The sequence below is a fragment of the Xiphophorus maculatus genome, chromosome 11 (genome assembly GCF_002775205.1).
Source record: "Xiphophorus maculatus strain JP 163 A chromosome 11, X_maculatus-5.0-male, whole genome shotgun sequence".
Taxonomy (NCBI): Eukaryota; Metazoa; Chordata; class Actinopteri; order Cyprinodontiformes; family Poeciliidae; genus Xiphophorus; species Xiphophorus maculatus.
Genome location: NC_036453.1, coordinates 11852298 through 11875193, shown reverse-complemented (window position 1 = coordinate 11875193; position 22896 = coordinate 11852298). Strand labels below are relative to the sequence as shown.

The 22896-nt window shown below is 39.5% G+C and overlaps 1 protein-coding gene across 2 annotated transcripts in view; it reads right to left on the bottom strand.

Annotated features, from left to right (window-relative positions):
• Positions 1–290: 290 nt before the first annotated feature.
• The window catches only part of tmem132e (transmembrane protein 132E), a 441890-nt gene continuing 419284 nt past the window's right edge, over positions 291–22896 (bottom strand). For both annotated transcript variants that reach the window (XM_023342404.1, XM_023342403.1), the window contains exons 8-9: positions 15126–15320; positions 291–6775 (exon numbers count right to left, since the gene is read on the bottom strand). In XM_023342404.1, the coding sequence (XP_023198172.1) occupies positions 5705–6775; positions 15126–15320 (1266 nt within the window). In that variant the 3' untranslated portion in view covers positions 291–5704. The remainder of the gene's footprint in view (positions 6776–15125; positions 15321–22896) is intronic.

The following is a 22896-nucleotide window of genomic DNA, read 5'->3' as shown; positions in this document are numbered from 1 at the left end:
CCTTACTGTGGATTTTGTCCATCTGAGCGTCTTCCCACTGCTGCTGGAATCGTTGGATGGTCCTCAAACTGTGCACAGTGAGGGGTGGAAAGCAATGATACATTCACTTCAAAAACCAGCAGGACGTCAGCCTGGATATGATCAAATCAGGCAGAGAAAAATGGACAAATTGGTCTCACAAGAGGCTACTTACTGCACTGTTCCAACAGAAAACCAACAAAAAATCAGCAGGAATGCTGACCTCGTCTTTCTGGGTGTTTTGCACCATTTAGAAAGTCAAACAGACACAGTTTCACTTGTGTATTGGATTCTCTTTAGTACTTTACATTTAACAGGAAAATACAAGGGTCTGTTTTCAGCAGGATACAGGAAATTTAACAGTGCTCTGTACATTACAATATTATAGTCAGTGTGGTGGTAACTTGGTCCAGGAAAACTGGAGCCGTGAATGTCGTGCACAGTTCACTGTGTGGTTGTGACGGGTGGGGAATACAATTCAAAATTCTCATTTACATACTGTAAGGAGTCTCTGTTAGCAGCTTGAAGAAAACACAAAAACAAGAGCAAGATACAAAAAAAAAAAAAAAAAAGACAAAATGCATGAAGAGGGAAAAAAAATCTAACTGTTGAATATTTAATGCATGAACAAGTCAGGGAAATTCAGAATTAAGAAGCTGTTTGATATTTTCCACTTTGTGTTTCAACGGTCACCAGTTTGGGCTCATAGTCACATTTAACACAGAACTGCCAGGTTTGTTTGGGAAGTCTACATTCATCCTGAGATTTAAAGAAAAAACAGAAACAATTTGAACTGACAAACTGATGAATGAAGTTCATGCTGTGGTTGAACAGGAAGCAAACTTTAGATGCGTTTCGACTGTAATTACTGTAGTCATCTGTTATAACCTTTCAGGTTTACTTCAGCCCCGTCTAGTTGCTTCTTTTATGAAGGGGAAAATTAAGATGGCCGACAAGAGTGGTTCTTCCTCAGTTTTCCACAGCAATAAAATCCTAATCTCTGATTATTTCCTGGAGGCTACATCCTAAAAGATAAGAAAACGCTCTTCAAAAGCTCCACAGAAATGTGTGACAGGGAAAATGGTAGATTCATTTGAGACTGCAAAGTTCTACAGTAATTAACCTTTTGGTCTTCTACAGCATTTACACTCTAAAATATAAGTAAAACCAAAGTTCATGAAAATGTGTGACTTTTTAAAATTAATTCTAAATGCAGATGTCGGAAAAGAAAAAAGAAATTCTTTCTGGGATTAGAAACTGGAGTTTTACAGCGCTGAAATTTAACTGGATTCTTTCACAATGTTTGTACAAAAAATAGGTAAAACTTCATGGGAATGTGTAATAGGTATGAAAAAGATGGAAACATGGAAACTTTAGGAAACTTTTTTCTTTCTTTTTTTCCAGTGATACAGAAAAACAGTTTTAAGGTTAATTTAATTACACCAAATGCCTCTTTGTCTGTGGCAGCAAAAACAGTTAAATTAATCCTATTTTTTCATAATAGCTACATTATAAAGCATAAGTGCAATCATTTCAAACTTTATGGAAAAGTGTAACTGGTAATCAAAAATGAAGCTTCGATTGACATAAAACATTAATCTTCCCTCTTTTATGGCTTCAGTAAATAACTGTAAACTTTATGGAAATGGCAAATTGGCCCATTTTATAGATGTTGAGATGAAAAGGGAGAATTTCACATTTTCAACACATTAACTTCTGAATCTTTCACAGTAACTGGATTCTAAAACTTATGTAAAATTTCTCCAAATGTCATGGAAATACATAACTAGGAAGAAAATAAATTATTTTTAGATTACAAAGTCATTTATAGCATCAACTAGACCAATTGCTGTTAAACAATTAGCTTATAACTGTTTAACAGCAGTTACACTAAAACAAACATGCCAAAAAGCTGTTCAAATTAACTTTGGCATCATTAGCTGCATTTCTATTGACAATATAATTGCACAATTTGACATTTCAAAAATAAATTTGATTTATGGAAACAAGTCAATTTTGAAACCTCCCCTCCCCAAAAAAACATTTCCATTAAAAAGTTTGAACCCTACAAGGTGATTTCCCCCCCAAATAAAATTAGGCTTATTTTGCAAAACTGCAGTGGAAACACGTTGTTTTGCATCACATGAGTCACATGATCAACGACCAGATGTTGCCTCCGGCGCAAACCATGAAGAAGAAAACGACAGGAAGTAGTTAGTCGGAGGAAAACAGGGCAGTATGTTTTTTTTAATGACACCACATGAACAAACGTATTTATGTGTCATTTCAATCGCGTTTCTTATTTAATGGAAGTGTTGCAACTGCAAAATGGTGTTTTTTTTTTCGACATTAGCAGAATATTGACTAAGTTTTGTTCACATTTGTAATGGAAACGCTACAGAGTGCAGTAGCAGCCTTGCTACAGTGGCAGCTGATACAGGAAAAGGCAAAGGCCAAAAGTAAAATCCCTCCAACAACAGAAAAGTAGTCCATGATTAATTTAAAGTGTTTTTACAATTGCTCTTTTCCACTTAACTGACCTTTTAAAAATGTAATATCTATGAAACGTTATATTCTGCATGACAACAAACAACACTAATAATTCCACACTGAGTTAAATGAAGTAATGAGCTGTAATAAAAATGACTGAGAGAACCAAGACAAAAACCAACGACTGTAAACCCACCATGAATGTTCGGTGGGATCTTAAAAAATCCTACCTGACCACCAGGGCTGTTTTCTGTTGCTAAACGTCTCTTGAAACTTTCCCTTTGAGAAAATGTCGAGAGAACACAGCTTCTAGAAAAAAAGTCTACAGTCGAAACGCACCTTTAGACACCCCAACAGTAATGTTTCACCTTGCAATCTAAACATTTTTACAACTCATTCATTTCTCTCACACAGAACAGAAAGAGGGCATGCAGCAAAGCAAGTACAGTCAACTCAAGCCAGGATTTATGAATATCAACTGTGAGTCTATGTACATGTGGACGAGCTAAAGCTATATTTTACTGATAGTTGTAAATGTTAAGCTAAATTGAAGCTGGTTTTGTGCCAATATTTACATTGTTAGCAAACAGTTCCACCACACGATCAAACAGTAAATGTCAGACTGAGAGAAATAAACTATTTCAGTTTCTCCTGTGAAACATGTGTTTGCATAATATTTCTGGATTGTGTCTAATTTAAGAACATGGGGGGATGAAAAGCAGGTAAGATGATGCCGACTATAAAAGGGACTTTAATAAGCCAAAATCAGTTGGGTAAAAGGAAAAAAATAAATAAATCAAAGCCCTTAAAATCCAGAGTAGGGAATTAGAGGAAACCGTCCTAGAAAGTAATTTTTGATCTCATGGTTGTCTCATTAGTCCCTCGTAGAATATGTTTCATGTGAGATCAGAGCTGGAAAAATGTTAACCTTCAAAAGTCATCTCTAGAAAAAAGAAACGCTGTCTGAAATGAAAACTATCTGTCTAGACGGTGATATTCTGTTTGAAATCTCAGTTTCTAAAGTTCTTTAATTCTCTGACTAATATTTATGTTCAGTGTCAGGTACATTTTAAAAGGCAACAATTAACACAACTAAAATAGATGGCTTGATTTCAGCTGCTCTGGCTCGTCTGTAAAGTGAACACAACCTCATGAACACACCCACACATTTCACACAGCCAGCAGCAACACTTTCCTTTCTTCCTCCTTGTCCTGCTGTTCGCCAACACACTGTGGTCCTGCTCATATTTAGTTTGGGGCAACTTTGCAAGCTCTAGTTTATTTATTCCAAGTTTATTGGAACTTATTAATAAAACATGGAATTCAGATATAACGTGATGCGGCTAAAAGAATGGGACAGCATGAAATGGCTGTGATGTAAATGATGAAACAAAATCAATAATATATTCAGTGACCTTCTTTAAGGGTGTTTCACATTTCTGTGGAGTTTAGAGGAGGCTGTGCTCAGTCAGAATGCATTCAGAGCTGTGTTTGAAATGTTCACTCGGTCAAAATAACATTTTCACTAGAGAACCAAGCAGGGGATGGTGGGACAGACGCCACTTCACTGCCACAGCACTTCAAAATTGTGGAGGATATTCCCAGTTATTTGCTATAAAAACCTCAAAATGCTAACTTGCCGACCAACCAGTGGCTGGTCGGCAAGTTCTGCGGTTTTGACTAAAATCTCAAGTTGAACTTTAAAGAATTTGAGCATGAGTCACTTTGAACTTGAGACAATAAGCATATTTGGACATTATTAAGTCGAAAAACCCTGATATATTTTTTATGTTAGCTGTAGCTTCCTGGGGGTACAAAAACACTTGCATCAAAGTTCGTGTGGAAACGTTGGCATTCTAATGGATGAGAAAGTTGAACGTTGCTGCAATATGTATGACTTAAGGGTGAATGACTAAGCAATTCAAATACAGCTCAATTGGTGTATTTCTCAGTTTCCTACATTGTCAAAGTTTAGGCTTGCAAAGCTTGAAAAGGGAAAGAAATCATCAAAAATATTGATCTGTTAAAACTTATGCATAGCAAATTCCCACATCAACAGTCAAATGAGATTCCAGAGCAATAAAAATCTACATCTGTCACAGCAATACAGTGGAGAAACTTTGACCGACCACAAGATTCTAAAGATCCCAAGAGTTCAACCAGATTCCCATTTCTCCTCCTTGGAGAAAGAAACTTGGAACATTTTAAGCAACTTCAGTTTGACAGAATTATATACAAAGAGGAATGTCTGTATGTATGTAAGCCCAACATGACATGCGTGTAAAGCATGGTAACATTTAGTTTATTAATGTGTATGAATAATTGTTTAATTACATTATAAACATGTACAAATTTGGAAAAAGTTGGCTGATTGTGCCTTAGGTTACCTTTTCATGCAACGCTCATCTCTTCAGGCTGGAGAACAGCTGTAGTGTTTTACTTTAATGCTGTACTAAGCCGTCTCAAGCCTCCTAACAGTGAGAAAACAGTGTCTGCACTGATATAAGTGAACTGTGACCGTTTTTATAAGGCATCAGATTTGTCAGGAACACCAGGAACTGTAGTAGGGCACTGATTTCATCTACCTACGAAATGTAGAAAATATACGTAATGAAGATGAGTATAAATCATGAATGTGCTACACCGACAACAACAAAGTTTTGCCAATAAAATAATGCTTTTTCTACTTTGGCAAAAACAAAATTATTTTAAAACAGGTTTTAATTAGAGTCTTTGACAGTTACTTGTTCATCAAAGGCCTCTTTGTTTGGAGTAGGTACAGTACTGCAGAGTCCTGCTGAGCCACTGAAACACATTAACCCTTGTTGTACTCCTGTCCATGTCAGGGTTTTGTAAAAGTCAAATCCTGAAAAACTGGAGCTGCAGCAGCTCTCGTATGTCTTCATGGCTCAGCTTCCAAGTGAAACATGTTTCCTACAGCCAAGATTTAGAGACGTCTCTTGTGATTGAGATCCTCCGGTCGAGTCTTTGGCTTCTTGCATTCTCTCCTGTGTGAGGGTGTATGAGATTACAGCACTGTGCAAACTACATGGAACAAACCCTAACCAGAACAACAATTGTTGGCCTTAAAGTTTGTGAAAAACCATCTTTCACTTGCTTGAAAAAAGGGGAAAAATAGAAAGGAACTGTCTCTTTAGAAAGTCGAGAGCAGTGCTTTCACAATGCACCTCCAATCTTAGGCTATTTCTTTTATTCTGCGCATGTAATCATGGAGTTCCTCTGGGTCTTTAAAGCCCATATCCTGGCAAACCCACTGAATGTCCTCTTCGTCTGCGATGGGGATGGAGTTGTAGGGCAGCTCCTCTGTGGGGAGAGTGGTAAAGGTGGTAAACTTGACTCTCTTGCGTTTGGAGGTGGGTGAACTGGCCTCCTCGCCGTTATCCTTCGTTGAACCGCCAGAGCTGCCATCACCCCTTCCGTGGACCTGACTATGAACGCTGGTCTGGGAACTGCCACTACTGTGGTGGTCCCCATGGCAGCAAGTTTGTACACCCTCCAAAGGGTTGCTGGGACTTTCCACCTGCTGTGGAGACAGGTCGCATTGGGCCCTGAGCGGCTGGCCATTTCCAAGGAACACCCAGTGGTGAGAATGGTCCATGTTGGCCTGGCCTTCAGGTGGGATGCGCTTATGGCGGTATTTAAGCACGAAAACAATGCAGTTGATTAGAAACACCAATATAGCCAAGCAGAAGACACCTAGTAGAGCGTACATGCCTATCTCAAGATCAGTCATGTTGCGTGGCGAATGCACAAAATCGTCCCCTTCCTCTCCATCACTCTCAGTCGGCTGCTCTTGGTTGCTAATGGTGGGGAAATTAGTGTAATCAATGGGAACACTGGCAGGCTGCTCATTAGAAGTATCATAAATTCTTCCACTGATGTTGGGATCAATGATTGTCCGCCTGGTGACAGATGCCAGCTCAATCTCGCCCTCTGTGGTCGTTTCTTCCTCCGAGTCTTCCTCTGGGCCAAAGCGGACCTTGACAGAAACTGCAGCAGATGCAATGACGCTTTTGCGTTTGGTCTTCTGGCAGGCTTCGCAGATTGTCATCTCTACACGCACCATTTCTCCTGATCCCTCACCTTCTGCTACCACCACAGGCCACCGTTGCTGCGGCTCCTGGGATACTGACACAACTTTGTCGTCCAGAGTAGAGGCATTGAGGTTGTAGTCTTTGAGATCAAAGTAAGTCAGAGGGGCGGCGGTGTTGTCGCTGAACAGCATCCAGACAGACAAACTGGCCTCCTGTCAGGGAGAAGAGAGACAGATTATATTTCTAGTTTCAACAAAAATAAGTTTTCACCCTTTACAAGATTTCATATGAATGCAAGTTTCTCTGTTCCATTTACTTACCGCTATTAAAGATGACCTATTATGTTTCCTTGAACAGGTAAGAATAAGTCTATGGGTTATATAAGACATGTTTAACAGATTATTTTGCTCAAAATCTTTATTAGATAACACTAGGATGATACAGTTTTCGAGTCCTTCCCATATCGGCTCAGCAGGGCCAAAAGGCCGGAGTCCACCCTGACGACTCTGATGGCTCAAATTAGCATCCCTTCTTCAATTGTAAATGTGGTCGTTGACCGTCAGGCCAGAAGGTAGGAATGTGAATAGTCCATGTTGGGGGTGGGTATCTATGATACCTGCAGGAGATCAGGTCTCCTGTAGGTAGTGCTCTTCAGTTTATTTTTGAAGCATACATGAAGTGTTTTTGGAGAGATGTGACCTTTTGCAGCTGATCCATGATGTTGTGCTGCATTATCCAGGTCATTTTGCCAAATGTACATAGAGTTTGCAAAACATAGAATCTGTTTCAAAAAATATGCAAAGGTTTTTCTAAAAGAAATTAGTAATGTTTCTCTTTGAAATAAAGCTAAGAGGGTATAACATGACAGTTTAGAAATAAACTAACCAAATTAATTGTGTTGATCCACCTCAAAAAAATCATGCAAAAAGTGTAAGCAAAAGAAATCTGGGAGACTTTGCACATGCAAATTTGCATGCAGCCTTTTGTGCTGTGGAGGATAAATAGGTGACTGCTTCACCTATTTAGTTCACAAGAACTAATGGCATTTATTTCAGTCATAATCTTGCAGGGGGTGACCAAGGTTCCATCACTATGTGACAGCTGGTCAGCAAACCTGGCAAACATGATTGACATGGCAGCACTGAATGCACATGTGCTTTATCAGGCATGCATTGGGGTGCAGGAGAGACGGGTGGACTTCCTGGTTGAGCTTGCAAAAGAGTTCGGTAACTCTCATGTGAGTGAGAAGAAGGCACACAAGGAGAAACTGCTTCGGCAACAACCTTCCACACCCAGCTCAGGCAAAAGGGCGAAGTGTCAGGTCAACCATCGATGCAGGATGCGTGTCCTGAGGCCGAAACATCATCAGTGACCCCTCACACCCCCACCATGGACTGTTCTCCCTGCTGCCCTCTGGAAAGAGGTTCTGCAGCATCCGGTGCAGGCCCACCTGGTTCCGAAACAGCTTTTTCCTACTTGCCATCAGACTTTTATTTTACTCACAACATTGGAACTTCAAACATTATCCTGAGCCGTATGCAACGAAATTTCGTTCTTTATACACCCTGTGCATTGAAAATGACAACAAAGTCAGTCTAAGTCGAAGTCGAAGTCTAAGTCTATTGTGCAACTGTGAGATGCGTTGAGGCCATTACCAGGGTACTGATAAGGTAATGGCCCTATTTACTGAACAAAAGCACCTGCTAGATAAAATCCTTCAGGCCAGTTGGACTATCGAAGCCGATATAGGTATACGTCAAAGTGGACTAACTCTAGCCATTCTAGTTGAGATTTTAGTCTGCTCAGTTCTGCCTCTGAGAATGAGCTGCTTTAGGGTGTCTTGTCTCTTTAAATCCAAATAAGCTGCTGCTGGCCATCCCACCCCAAACTCAACATTTACACTTGGACATGAAAATGGATGCAAAAAGATGCATAATTACACAACTGTACATCTTTGAAAAGCACAAGTGGAGCCTCCTGCACAAACAACAAGAATGCAGCAAGTGGTTTCCAGATGGTAATTCAACAACAAAACACTTGTCTTCTTCAGCATCCATTATACAGCAAAACCCTCCAGCTCACCAAGTATGCTGGAGCTCTGCTTGGGTTGCTAGGTAACAGGCATGGACTTCCCTAAGGTTGCTAGGTAACAATGCAGTGCTCGTCGAATGCTACCAATAGGGAGGCTTTTGAAATGGCTACACAAAAAAACCCCATTTAAGTTATTTTTGTTGCTCTGTTTGTAATATTGTTTATTTGATTAAAACAGGTCTCTCTTGTAAACAAGATCTTAGATCTCAATGGGACAACCTGGACAAATAAAGGTCAAATAAAGCAAAAATATTGCCAAAAAACAACTGGGTGGTGTTTTTTAGTGCTTGGACTGTTTTAGAAGCAGCAGAGACATAAATATAAATATAACAAAGTGCATAATGTGTAGATTGTTAACAAGTTTAAAATTCATAAACCCCCCAAATCATGTCATTGGTTGTCTACTTAAAATGTCGCAAGACATTTTAAAAACTGATCAAAGGGGGGCGTGCCGTCGTGGCGTAGGGAATAGCGCGACCCGTATTTGGAGGCCTTGAGTCCTCGACGCGGCCGTCGCGGGTTTGACTCCCGGACCTGGCGACATTTGCCGCATGTCTTCCCTGTTTCCTGTCAGCCTACTATCATATAAGGGACACTAGAGCCCACAAAAGACCCCCTGGAGGGGTAAAAAAAAAAAAACTGATCAAAGAACATATAAATAGGACACATTAAAGGGATTGGTTAATTTACATCAAGTGAACAACAAAATGTCAAGTTATCTAAAAAAACAAGGTCAAAAGGAAAACTTTCTATTTCTATAAATCAATAAAACATTGCTCTCAACATTTTAGCAGTTTAAAAGAACTTGTGCCAGGTCTAGATAAAAAGGCTTTTCAAATTTTATTATCTGTCTGTCAGAGTTGTGCATGGATAAGTTCAAATAAAATGCATTATTTTGTGGACTTTGAAATTAGCAAGGCAATGAAGTGAGTTCATCTTACTGCAGCGATATGAAACAAGATCTTGTTTCGACTTTATTTGGGGTCTACAATGTTTTGCTGAAATAGAAGCCCTATTGGAGAAACCTGAGTGATTTCTTGTAGAAAAGAGTTATAAAAAATAATTTGAAGACAGGACCTTGTTGTCTGCTGTGTGTATCATGTAGTCAGGAACACACAATGCCAAGGCCTTGACTATTACAACTGCAGGTTTTTGAAGATTGAGCTGCACATTGGCTCCTTTGAACGTGTTAGTTTTCTGCAGTCCAGAGGTCAGAAAAGTAAAGGAAAATAAATTTTCTTTAACTTTATGTAAATCACTTGGAATATTCATAATTTTCCCATATTACTTAATATGTCTGGTAAAGTTCTGTAAAAACTCTTCTACACTAATTACTTTATCGAGCTATTTAACAATTTCTATATTTATTGCCAATTTTGGCAGGATCATCATAAGATGGCCGAACCCACATTGTAAATGTGACGACATTTAACAAGCCTTTATCTCATTAGTAACTGCGGTTCTTCGAATGTTTCCGTTTCTGATCTCAGTGAATAAATTCAGCTAGATTTTCCCTGTGCGATCCTCTGAAGGGTGAACGAGCACAAAATTATTTACAGGCATTCTCTTTATGGTTTCTTCTATTTTTTAAGTAGGAAGCAGAGCTCTAGCAGCAAGTTTGCAAAGATTACTGTCAAACAAATGTGTCATGGCTGTCGAGTTCTGCAGCAAGGGGAATTAAGGAGAAAGCAGTTTTAACCAGACTGGATCTTGTTTGCGTCATTAACTTGTAGCTGAAACAGAGCAGAAACATCATTTACTGCACTGAAGATGCAACTCATATAGGATACTTGGCTTAAAATATGTCTTCATTAGATAATATTTTTTGTTTAAATCAGTTCACAACAGAAAATCGATTACCAGGAAAACCTAGTTCTTCAGCGTGAACCACGGCTAACTCAAATGTTTTGTTATGGGGGAAGTAACATGAAAAATAAATGTATTCTCACGCAATAAAAAACAAAACATACCTGAAGTGTAACCTTTATTCTTTTATGCATGTTTGAGAAATCCTTTAATCGCCAAGGCAACGATTCATCTAAGCAAAACGCCTAGGTGGACTTAGACCCGCCTTTGAGGCACAGCTCCTCCTCGGAACTGCAGATTTCAAGCTTCTACCTCACAGAGCAGCCCTTCCTCACTTTGCTCCTTCAGACTAGCCAGCAGCAAATAGCAAACACATGGTGGAACTGCGTATCTGTTGAGCTCATTGTAGGAGGAGCTAGACTTTTCAGTGAAATGCTGGTAAAAATGTTGTTAAAGGGTTAATAGAGGAGAGCTGTTCTGATAAGCCGTGGACTCTTCCTGTATTGATATAATTCAGAGGAACTTTCAAATTCCCAACTCTGAGCATCTTTGACAGTCCATTACCCAAAACCTCAGGAGATTTTCTCAAACAACCGGACAGCCCTCCCCAAATTAAAGTCTTAACATGGAAAGGAACTTCTTGTCTCTGATGAGCACAAGAACAAACCAGCTTCAAGGTTGACTTTGGGTGTACTGGTAAACGAAGAGGTGCAGACAAAGACGTGCCATCAGTACGTGCATCAACTGATGAGTCTGTCTCTTTGTGTTTGTCTCATCTCTTCTTTTCTTTCACTCTTTACGTCCGTGCTCCCTCTGGAGAAAGATTGGATGAAAATCTGCCGCAGACTAAATCCTGCCTTCCCTGTAATCAGGAAGCGTTTGGTAGTGTCCTCTGTTAGCAGCGTGCTTAAACGTCAGCTAACATCCAGTAGGACTGATGACAAGAGAGGCAGGATTTTGTTTCAACAGATTTTAGAAGGTGTCTAACAAATGTATACCCACTTTGCTTCAGGTTCGGAGACAGAACTCTAAAAAGGCAAACCTGTCATCTCAGTAAAAAAGCAATAATATGGCTCCAATTATAAATTATGCACTGAATCGGAACCATTTGCTTCTATGAATCCATATAATGTCATCATTTCCAAGAGCTCATTTGATTAAGTTTCACTATTATTACATGCCTAAACAGAACAGCTTGCATTATAAAATATGCATGAGTTGAGCAAACATTTGCACCATCTTAGATTGTGACTAAATGACTTGGATTCTGTTATTTCAAGTGTAATTTATCCACCTGTGAAAGCATAACCCACCCCGACAAAATTAGAAAAACTCCAAAGTGGGCGGAGTCAGGACAAACAGGGGGCGTGGTCAAGTGTGGGGATGAGCAGACGGGATTAGCCTAGCGACTATCGCCATGGCGATGCTGGCTATGCCAACTCCTGACTTGCCACTTATGGTGTGTCTGAGAGAGATCATTTTATATCTCACTCAGACAAAAACGCTAACAAACAGGATAATTCACTTGCAGTAAACACCGTTCAACCAAAGGAGGGCAGCACTGAGATGATTTTAGGCAATATATTGCAGAACTAAACAAAAATGTCATAATTTGCACAGAACTCTAGATAACCTATTTAGACAGTTTATCAGCAGAAAAAAGTTGATTTGGGGATAACTTGCACTTGGTTTACAATGGAGAAAAATGCAAAGGCGGCTTTTTTTTGTAAACGTCTATCAGGATTTATGCGTTTCATTCATTTCTACAGTAATAGCGGACATTTAGAAAGTTTTCCAGTCAAACGAAGTCAAATGGCTTGAAATAGCTTCAGCCAGCAGCCTGGCGAGAGATGTGCCGCCGGAGAAATTGGCTGCCTTTTACTGCCTGGCCTTGGAGAGCACTTAGGACAATACATTACAATAATTAAATTTCAAGGTGGCCAAGAAGCGGAAAGCAGGAAAAATTGGGATTTAATGCCTGCTTCTCCTTCACTCATGCTCTGTGTGGATGTTGCTGCATTTTTAGCAACGTTGGAGGAGGGTGAACACATGTTCACGTTCTATTCTGGGTGAAGCGAGGATCCCAATTAATCCGTCCCACAGATCCACCTCTCTATGCCTTTTGCTTTGCACAAACGAATGAAACAAAATCTACATATCGTTGCTGTTAATTTGAAGAGCAAAATCCATCTTGTGGAATACATTTGGACATATTTTAGGAGTGCTTTTGCTCCAGGCTCAGTTGGTATTGAGTTTGTTGTAAAGGAACAGAGTGGAAACTTATTAGTTCAGCTTTTATCTGGCATCCTCCCTGACAGCACGTTAAGCACTTCACTGCTTAAACGAGGAACTGCTGAGTGCTTGTTGACACCCTTTGGAACAAATTTATTTCACCGCACAGTTGAAATAAACAAGGAATTATTATAAAAACGTCTGAGGTTTTGATCCTGAAGGATTCTGTATTTTATTAGTGACCAGTTAAGTTTGTTTGCATTTTTTAAAATATAATTTCATTCAAGTTTGTGGACAGTAAATACATGAATCGGAATTAAATACTTAAATAAGCAGAAACTAAACCTCATCTTTCATTTGTATGTTGATAAAAATGACCAAGCATTCTGGACATTAACATGATGTGGCAGTGATGCTTATGGGATTAGTTTGCACTGCAAAAACAACAAATGTGAGTATTTTTGCATAGTTTACTGGGAAAATATCTTAGTACACTTGAAATAAGATTAAACTGACTAAACTGACAATATATTGTTTGCTTCAAACAAGATATAAGAGTTTGTTTTAAGTAAATAATCCCTCAATATTGATGAAAAAGTATTGACTCACTTATAACATGGAAAAAATGAGTTGTTATAAGTGAAATAATCTACCAGGGGAGCTAGTACTTTTACAAATAAATATTAAGGAATTATTGGCTAAAAACAAGATCCTAAAATCTTCCTGAAAACTTACACACTGGTTAGTTTAGTCTAATTTTAAGTGTACTAAAATGTTTGCACTAAAGATAAGATTTGGTGTTTGTGCTGTGTCCAGATGAGCAACCCCTGCAGCATCTCTGTCTCTGGGAAAAAGGCCAACTCCAGATGTCCAGGGAGAAAACATGCATTCAACTCTCCAAAAACCTCTCACTGACCAAGGTCTGCCTGCAGCAATGCAGCCGACACCAGTTGTCTTTTCACCAAGACAGTCCCTGTGTAGCCAAACAACTCCAGATAGATGGAGTGTGACCAGAACGAGTTAGAGAAAAGGCTAACATGGACAAAAAGTGACTGGGTTTCTTTTTCTATAGAGAGCTCATGGCATTACACTGCAGCACATTTTGAATGTTTGAATCAGAATTTTTGTTGTTTGTCTTGTCAGCAGGAATTGGACCACAGGACAGATTCAAGTAGGCCGCTCTTCCCATCAGCTGTTGTCCTCTATGCATAGAAACAGCAGCAGTGACAGAGCACAGTCTGACATGGTTCAATAGATCCACCTTAATGTTGGCTAATCTTTCGCTCTTGCTTCATTTTGTTACGGTGGCCCAGGAAGGTCAACAAAATACAAAAGCCACAATGAAACCCATTAGTTGGAGGACAAGCTAACCTGGAGCACCAACACCAAGGAGCTGTTGAAGAAGGCACAGCAGAGACTGTACTTTCTGAGAATACTCAAGAAGAACCGTCTCCCCTCAGACCTGCTGCAGGCCTTCTATCACTGCTCCATAGAGAGTGTGCTCACGTACGGTCTGTGTGTCTGGTACGGCAGCAGCACATCTGTGGACAAGAAGGCGCTCCAGAGGGTTGTTAGGGCAGCAGAGAGAACCATAGGCTGCCCCCTCCCCACTATGGAACAGATTTACACTTCCAGGCTCCACAAGAAAGTTTTGGACATTTTAAATGACTCTTCACACCCTGGCCATGATCTCTTCCAGCTGCTGCCATCAGGCAAGAGATACAGAGCAATAAAAACCAGGACAAATCGCCTAAAAAACAGTTTTTACCCGATGGCAATCATGGCACTAAATTCAAAGGCATAAGAACTTCTGCTCTTGACACCACTTTGTTAAAAATGTAAATTCTGTTGCGACACCTCCAGGCGCTGCAACCATCTTCTGATGTCTATTTATTTCTCATTTTGTACTATTCATTTCTTTATCTTTTTTATGTATGTATGTATATGTATATTGTATATTATGTATATACACATAGCCTGCATTTTAACTCGAGTCGAGCAAATCTCAATCTCGTTGTAATCTGTTGATGACAATGACAAATACTGTAAATCTTATCTTATCTTAAAAATGAAGTTTATGCTAAAACAGCATTTATGCCAAAACAGAAGTTATGGCAAAAATAACATTTATGCTAACAGCAACTTTATGCTAAAAAACAGAAGTTTGTGTTAACATGGAAATCATGTTATAACAAACTTTAAGCTAAACTGTTATGGTAAAAATTATTTTCTTTTTTGCTAAAACAGAATTTATGAACTTTTGTCTCCTTAGAAAATGAGTGAATATATCAAATAGGGTCCTTAAACAAGCACACACACACAATCCCTGCTGTTAACTTTTTCATACTGGGTCAGATTCGTTCATGTAGATTTTTAATTTCCCTCATCCAAACAGCCTCCTGTTCCCCTCCAGCCGATCATTGCTGCTGTTACCTGTTTGAGGGCCGTGAGCGTCTGGACACCGGACGCCTTGGCCACCATGGTGTGGCTGTTGCCGGGGCTGGGCTGCAGGGACAGGGTCAGGCCGGACACGGTGTGAACCCGCAGCTCCGTGATGGAAACCTTGTCATCTGTGACGGAGAGCGGCGCCTCGCCCAGCACCGCGTCCACTGCCAGTGGAGACTCCACCTGCGGAGAAGAAAAGATGAAGTGCTTTTATTTATTGCGTCTCCACATGACAGGAGGGGAGGGGGCTGGCGAACGTCGCTTTAGTCCAGAATAGACAACAGCTTTATTGTCTTTGTGAAACTCATAAAGCCCATGACAAGCCAATTTTAGATTAAAGTGCTGTGTGCTTCTGTTTGTTGCAGCGTGTCTTGAATCTATGTGTCAATGCCTCTCAGTCTATCAAAGTGGGAGAATGAAAAAAAAACAAACAACCAAACGATAAAAAACCCCCACTTGAGACGGAGTCCATCCCCATCTGCTGCTAGCAGACAGCAAATAACGTGAAGCTGTAAATGCATGTCTCACAGTGATGACTAGATGAAAAAAAAACACACACACACACACACATCTGAGTGTCATGGTTAATCCCAGCCCTTTGATAGGCGTCTGCACGAAGCCCCTTTGGCCACTTATAAAATATCACCATTTCACTTCATCGTTGCAGGCCGAGGTCATGAGGGACAGCTATCGCAGAGAAGAGCCATTCAGCCAAGCAGCGGCCTCGCTCTTAAAGTCATATGGGGAAATCAATTCCAGCTTCATCTGGAGCGTTTCATAACTCCAGAGTCGGAAAGCGTGTGAAAGCTGCAGCTGTGGCGGCAGCGGAGCGTTCGGTGTCTGACAAGCTTCCAAAATCACCGCCGGCCGAAGCCTTGAAGCAACCGGCGGTCGTTCAAAACAAACCTGAGCCTCGTCTGATTTACAGCCAATATGACGAGCAAATATTCCATCTGATGGAAGCAAAGTGGTAAATATGAGAGAGTCCATCATAGGGTCAATGTTTTCATTCTTCCCAGCTTCTGGGTCAGACAGGGCTGGCCCAAGATTGTATGGGGCCTTGAGCAGAACATGATTTGGGGCCCGTCTTCCTCTCCACCACTGGAATCTGGGAGAGAGGGCCACGTTCCAAACAATGAACATAATTTTTTGAGAGGTAAAATTAAACCTGCCTGTTTTTTTAACTTGAATTTGAATTTTAAACAGGCCAATTAAAAACATTTTTAATTCAAAAATGCAACTTTAAAGCTGCAGTATGGAATTTTTAGAAAAAATGCTTTTTTTGCTGTTAGTTTATGAGACAGATAATCTGTGAAAAGTTGAATCTCCTACACCTCCTCCTTGTGCTGCTGTTGCCATTTGAAGAAATGAAGCGCTCTTGACCAAAAACAACCAATCAGAGCCAGGAGGAGGGCCCTAGCACTGCCAATCACCCTCATGTACTCACTGCTTAACCAGCTAAGATAAACATACCATTTATCTGCTGTCATCAAGACTATTATTCTAACTTATTAAATGTATAAAAGCTGCCAAAGTGGGAGCATGTGCTGGATCTGAGTTTGTGCACATCTAACTAGAATGCTAAAATAACTCAGGAGACAATGGACAGATGTTCCAGCTGTGCACCACATCTTATTTATCTGACAGCTCTGAAGCATCTGTTCGACGTCTGGAGAGGCGGAACACAGAGAGGCATGTTCTATTTGTGCATTTTCTGAACGCAGCTCTGTTTTTCCTCAACTCCCCCTCTCTGCCTCTACCTGCATGAAGCAGAGCTTTTCTCCCACTCTGCTCAGTCATCTCTGGTGCTAAGGTTATGGTTTTCAAGCTCGTCACCTCCTAACCTCTGCCTGGTCCGCTCCCCGGCCTCCCTGCTCCTGCAGCAGGCCCTCGCCGTCTCGCCATCACCTTCTGCCTCCAGCCAGCATTGCCTCAGCTTTCTGCTTTCATGCATTAAACGGCTCTTAACCTTGGCATTTGAGAAGCAAAGCTGACCTAAACCCAGCATTTCAAACTACAGTAGTCAGATTCAAAACTGAGCTCATCCATTTAAATGGATATTTTTTCCCAGATTGTTCTTTTTGCAACATTTTCTGAGCCATGTTTTACTGCTGTTGTTGATTTTACATTAAAAACACTAAAAATATCCTGTGAGTCCATTCAAAATAAGACAAAACTAGCTCATAAGTAACTCTTCACCAACATACAGGAGTTTGTTTTAAGTCAATAATTCCTTCATATTGATGAAAGAGTGATATTTGCTCTGGAAGATTATTTCACTTATAACATGATATTTTCCCATGTTGTAAATGAAATAACCTGCCAGTGCAAGTAGCACTTTTACATCATTATTAAGGAATTATTGACTTAAAACAAACTCCTGTATCTTGCTGAAAAGCCACTTGTAAGTTAGTTGTGTCTTGTTAGTACATTGTACTAACATTTTGAACTTGAAACTAGACAAAAAAACTTGGTGAGATGTTGATGTTTTGCAGTGTACAATTCGCCTCCTGCCCCAACTCGTTTTTTGTTTCGGATGTTTGACCCCAGGTAATGAAACTCCGTGACCTTTAGTCCTCTTTCTTTGCCCATCTTCCTTTCATGCATAAACTTTTTTTTTTCCATGTCTTCTACTCTGCTATATTTGGAAACCGTCCACACTGCAGTAATATTGTGTTGTATCTACCGCATTTACTATCTGCATCAATAACACCACAGGACATATGAAGATATTAATATATCAGTGGAAATTTATATAGTTAGACATTCCTAGAGGCTATGAAATTCTCCCGCCTCGGTCCACCTCCATCGGCGTATCGTTGTGATGGATTAACGTGCCAGAAAAAAGGGAGTTACAGACATGGTCTCGTACACAAACCCATACATGCACGAGATTGTGAGACCACAAAACCCCAAGGCATGATGGTAAATGGATGAATAAAATAAACTCTTAAAGTCTATCTGGAGGAAAACTCAGCTGGATGATGGATCACGCTCTGCAGGGAGTTCGTTTCATAACTCCTGATTTTAAAACTTTCCATTTCTGTTTCTGGGGACGAATTTGATTTAGCCCAACAGCTAAATTAAGTGAAGCTACAAAGTCTATTTGCTAATAGGGACAGAGACACGAGGGATTTCTCCAGAGCAAACAGATTGTCAGTTTGTGTGTGAAAACATGTGATCCAAGCGAGGTCAGATGGAGCATGACTGCAAAATAAAAAAAATATTTGCCTGCAATTGATTTTCTGCTGCTTCACATTCTGTTCAGCCGCAGCCGATGCTTTCAAGAGCCAATTAAAGCGACTAAAAAGAAAATCTAACACTGTAAAAAAATATATATAAAAAATCAATACTGGGAACTATGTCCAAATGTCAAAACAAATTGAAAAGAGACGCAACATTGTGCATCGATTATATAACAGAGAAATTTAATCACAGAAACTGATCTTCCGCCAGGTTGGGATTCAATCTGAAGGATATTGTTTAGATATTTATTTCTCAGTTTTTACTGCAAATACACAAAATCTTTCCAAGTATTTTTTATCTAGTTTCTAGTGCAAATATTTCATTGCACATGAAATAAGGACACGTAAAACTTACAAGCAACTGTTCACCGAGATATAAGAGCCAGTTTTAAGTAAATTCTCCCTTAATATTGATAAAAAAGTATGCATTTAAATTAAAATATGGGAACATTTTTTGTTGCAATGAGAGATGGTTTCACTTATAACTAGAACCTTTTTCATTGATATTCAGGAATTATTGACCTAAAACAAGCCTCTATATCTTGCTGAAAAGTTACTTGTAAATTAGTTTTGCTTTATTTCAAGTGTATTAAAATATTTGCACTAGAAACTAGACAAAATACTTGGCAAGATTGAATGTTTTTACAGTATTCAAACAAAACCAACTCTTACAATGAATTACATGTTGCACCTTAAACTTCCCTCTGAGATCGTCTTTAACAAAATTCACCCCAAAAAGATTCAAACATTGTTTTTAATTAGAAATGTTTCACGTTTCAACATTTTAAACTTTATCTAGACCATCTTTTCTAGTTGCTTTTCTCTGAGACTTACTACAGGGAAACGATGCGAGTCCTGTAACAACACAGGAAGGTGATTTATTAGCCATTAAAGTCTTCCTCACTCACCATCACATTTCTACCTCCTTATATTGTTCTTATTGACTTCACCAGTTGTTTTTGATTATTTCCTCTGGATTTCTGTCAGAAGTTTCACCCCAAATGTAAAAAGGAGCTGAGGGGCTGTCATGACTGCTTTTTGACATTATGCTGTAAGAACCCTGTGAGCATCAGGACCCATTTCCTGTTCAGCTGGAAGTTGTTTAACTCTCGCAGCTCAGACCCATTTTCCTGTGAAAGCTCACCCACATTCACAAGTGATTTTCGTTACGCTGCTTTCTCTCGTTTACCTGGTTTGGTTCAGTCTGAGCTCATTTTGATTTTTTTTTAACTATACCAATATACTTTAAATTTCTCTTAAATCAAACTATTCATTTAAATCATTTTGCTCCAAAAGTCCATTGATTGTTTAATTATTAAATGGCAAATTGGAACCCATTTATGTAACAATGTAAGTTAAGATTGTGTTTATTAACTCCTGTTTGATGTTAAATCCAAAGCCTCAGCTTCGCCATCTTATAACTATGCCCTGAATTCAACTTTCCACAGAGCTGCCTTTGATCACGTAATTATCACATCTCCACACGTTGGTTTTTACAACATACAACACTAAATAAATATATTTGTCCTGTTAAAACGATGAAGTTTTATCCCCACCCACAGGAAATGAGCTCATTTGCACAACTTTATGTGAAAGGGACATAAAATGTTTTTCTATAAACAGTTTAGTCAACATGATCTAAGAGTTTGAGTTTAAAATAGGACTTTAATTGTTTGAAGCTGGAGAAAATTTGGGACGGCTTTAGTGTTCAAATAAATTCAGGCTGTCAGCTTTAAATCTATTAATAATTGGTATAAAAATGAGGCTGAGATGCTGGAGTTCAGTGAAACACCCAAGAGTGAATGTAGAAAAGGTTTTCTAATAGCCAATGTTCAAAGTTTCAAGCTAATTATTCAGACAAGCGAATAAGAGATTAAAAAAAAAAATCTGAACAAAAACACAACAGCATGCTGAAGTTTATTATTTACTCTCCTGGCACTGATGCAGTTTCCTGATTTTAAAATATTACACCGAAAGCTGCTCCGTTCTGTCGGAAATTAGACTTAAAACGAGCATTTGAAACATTAAAAATGAAAACCCAGGAGAGGGACTCTCTCCCTGACTGCTAACGATTTGTTTGTGATGTATTCTGAGGAGCGCGTGCCGATGAAGTGCAAGCAATTTGGTCTTCATTTTCTTTCAGATTGCCTCATTTTCTTTTACCACAGTTACTGATTTCCCGTGTTTCCCAGAGCGTCTGCACAAAAAAAAACCCAGATTGTTTTGGGATGGGGTGCGTTCTGGGGAGGAAGAGCTGCTGATTGGAACAACATCGGCATAAATAAGATAAAAAGCTCAATCATGACTCCAAATTGAACACATGTAAAATGATGTGGTCATATTACATTCTTATTTAGAAGAATTGTATCAGTGTGTTTGGCTTTGTACAAGACACAAGCGAGACACTATTAAGGATTGGTGCATAGAAATATACTCCTATTGTGGCTAAAATCAATAAAAACTAAAGATGTGTTCACACCTGAAGTTCTGGTAGACTTGGTTCGATTAGCAACCAAAATTGCATCATTTGTCATATTTTCAGCTGGTGTGGTTCGCGTTCACACTGCGCCATCTCAAACAAATCAAAGCCTTTGAAAAACCTGCCGACCCGCTGGCCATTGGGGCACTGCAACAAGAAATAGCATTTATCCAGAATGTCCTGCGTTGTAGTTCACGTCCTGCTTTCGGAGCGGTCTTCTGTCCACTGGGTGTTCATATGCACTCAGACCGGACCAGAGTTCACCTCAACCAAACCGAGGCCGAGGTTTTTAGACAGACCAGCGTTGGCTTTTTTGTCCGCATTAGAGTTCGATTACACATTCTCAAATAAAGTCGACTGTTTGCTAAATGGTCAGGTTCATCGTTACAGCTGAGTTGGTGCAAAGACGTCTGTTGGCTCCTTAAAAGAAACAGCTGAGAGAACGACGGAGTATTATGACTAATGTATTTATCCATCCATTCATCTTCTGATTGTCTGAAATATTTTAAAAAATTCATATTTATATTCTTAATTAATTTTGTGACCCACAAAACTTTTAAGTTGCCAATGTTGAACACCACTAGCTCATGTAATGGATTCACTTAGAAACTTTTGATACAAATGTGGGTGATAAAGACTTAATAACCATCATTTTAAAATTTCCATGAAAACAAACACAGATTCTCACCCAAAGATTCACTACATGAAAAATATTGATTTAAGGCTCCTGAATAACTAAATCATTAGCATTCCTTTCTGTCTTCATGTTGTTATGAGTTTAGGTCCGTTAGCTTCTTCCGCTCCAGTTCCTCGTTTGGTTTGTTCCAGAAACAAAAAACTCGTCTGTCGCTTTGCGAATCTCAACCCATGCAAAATCTCACTGATGCTGAAGCGAAACTGAAGATCGATGATGAGCCCAAACAGCAGATCGACGCCGACCAGCTGAGACTCTCTGCTGGTTGAGCGCTCACGCATACAGCGTCAAACTATGTCACCTTGTTCTCATGCACCTCTGCGTTTCTCTCCTCCGACACCGCTTCCTGTAAGTCATCCTTCAAGTCGCTACAGAATATCAGCTGAAAGTTCATTCATACACGCTGAGTTAACATGTTCCTGCTGTTAATTGTGGAGACGGGTCACCGTTTAAAGCTGCAGAAAAAAAATTGTTTTTTTTTATACTTGTTGAAACTGTCACTATGTTGTGACAGTTTAATAATCTAAAAGAAAAAAAATCTAGCTCCTCTGGCTTCTCCCAGGTCTATATAGAACCAACCAATCAGAGCCAGGAGGCGGGTCTTAGCGCTGTTAATCACAGCTAGCACAGCCTGTCATGAATGCTTAAGCTAGTTAGCATAGCCACCGATTATTGCTGATAAACTGTTGACCTGTAACAGAAAGTTGTTTCTCCACCATTAGCACATTTATCAGCGAGTACATAATGTTGATTGGCAGCACTAAGACCCTCCTCCTGGCTATGATTGGGTCTTTTTATCTTCAGGCAGCAATAGTAGCTCAGGAACGGGGTGAAGGAAATCAGTCTTTTCACATATTATCCGTCTCATAACATGTAGACAGTTTTTAACAAATATGTAAAAAATATTTTTTAATAAATATTACATATGCACCTTTAACCAATAACACATCAACTCAAAGTAAAACTGTAAGCAGACCAGAAGGGATCATTATTCTGCTGTAGGCTTTTGGCTCTTAAGAAAATTCAAACTTGCGAGTTTCAGGAAAGTTAATTAGACCAATGTAAATCTTGCAGCTTTAAAGTTGGAGTTGTGCTCCGTGAGACTTGGTACAAAAGTTTCTGGTAGTCAGAGTCGAGCTGCAGTAATGCCCTTCAGGCTAATTGAGAGACCGGATTTGCCCTGCATGTTGCAAAACAAGGTCTAATGCAAAATCTTATCAAACAGAATTTGATATATGAAGCCACCCTGAGTCAAAGTCTTTTTTTCCCCACCCTGCTTCCTCCTGGGACTACCAGGATGAAGATGTGGTTTCATCTTAGTTTATAAAGAGCATTCAGACA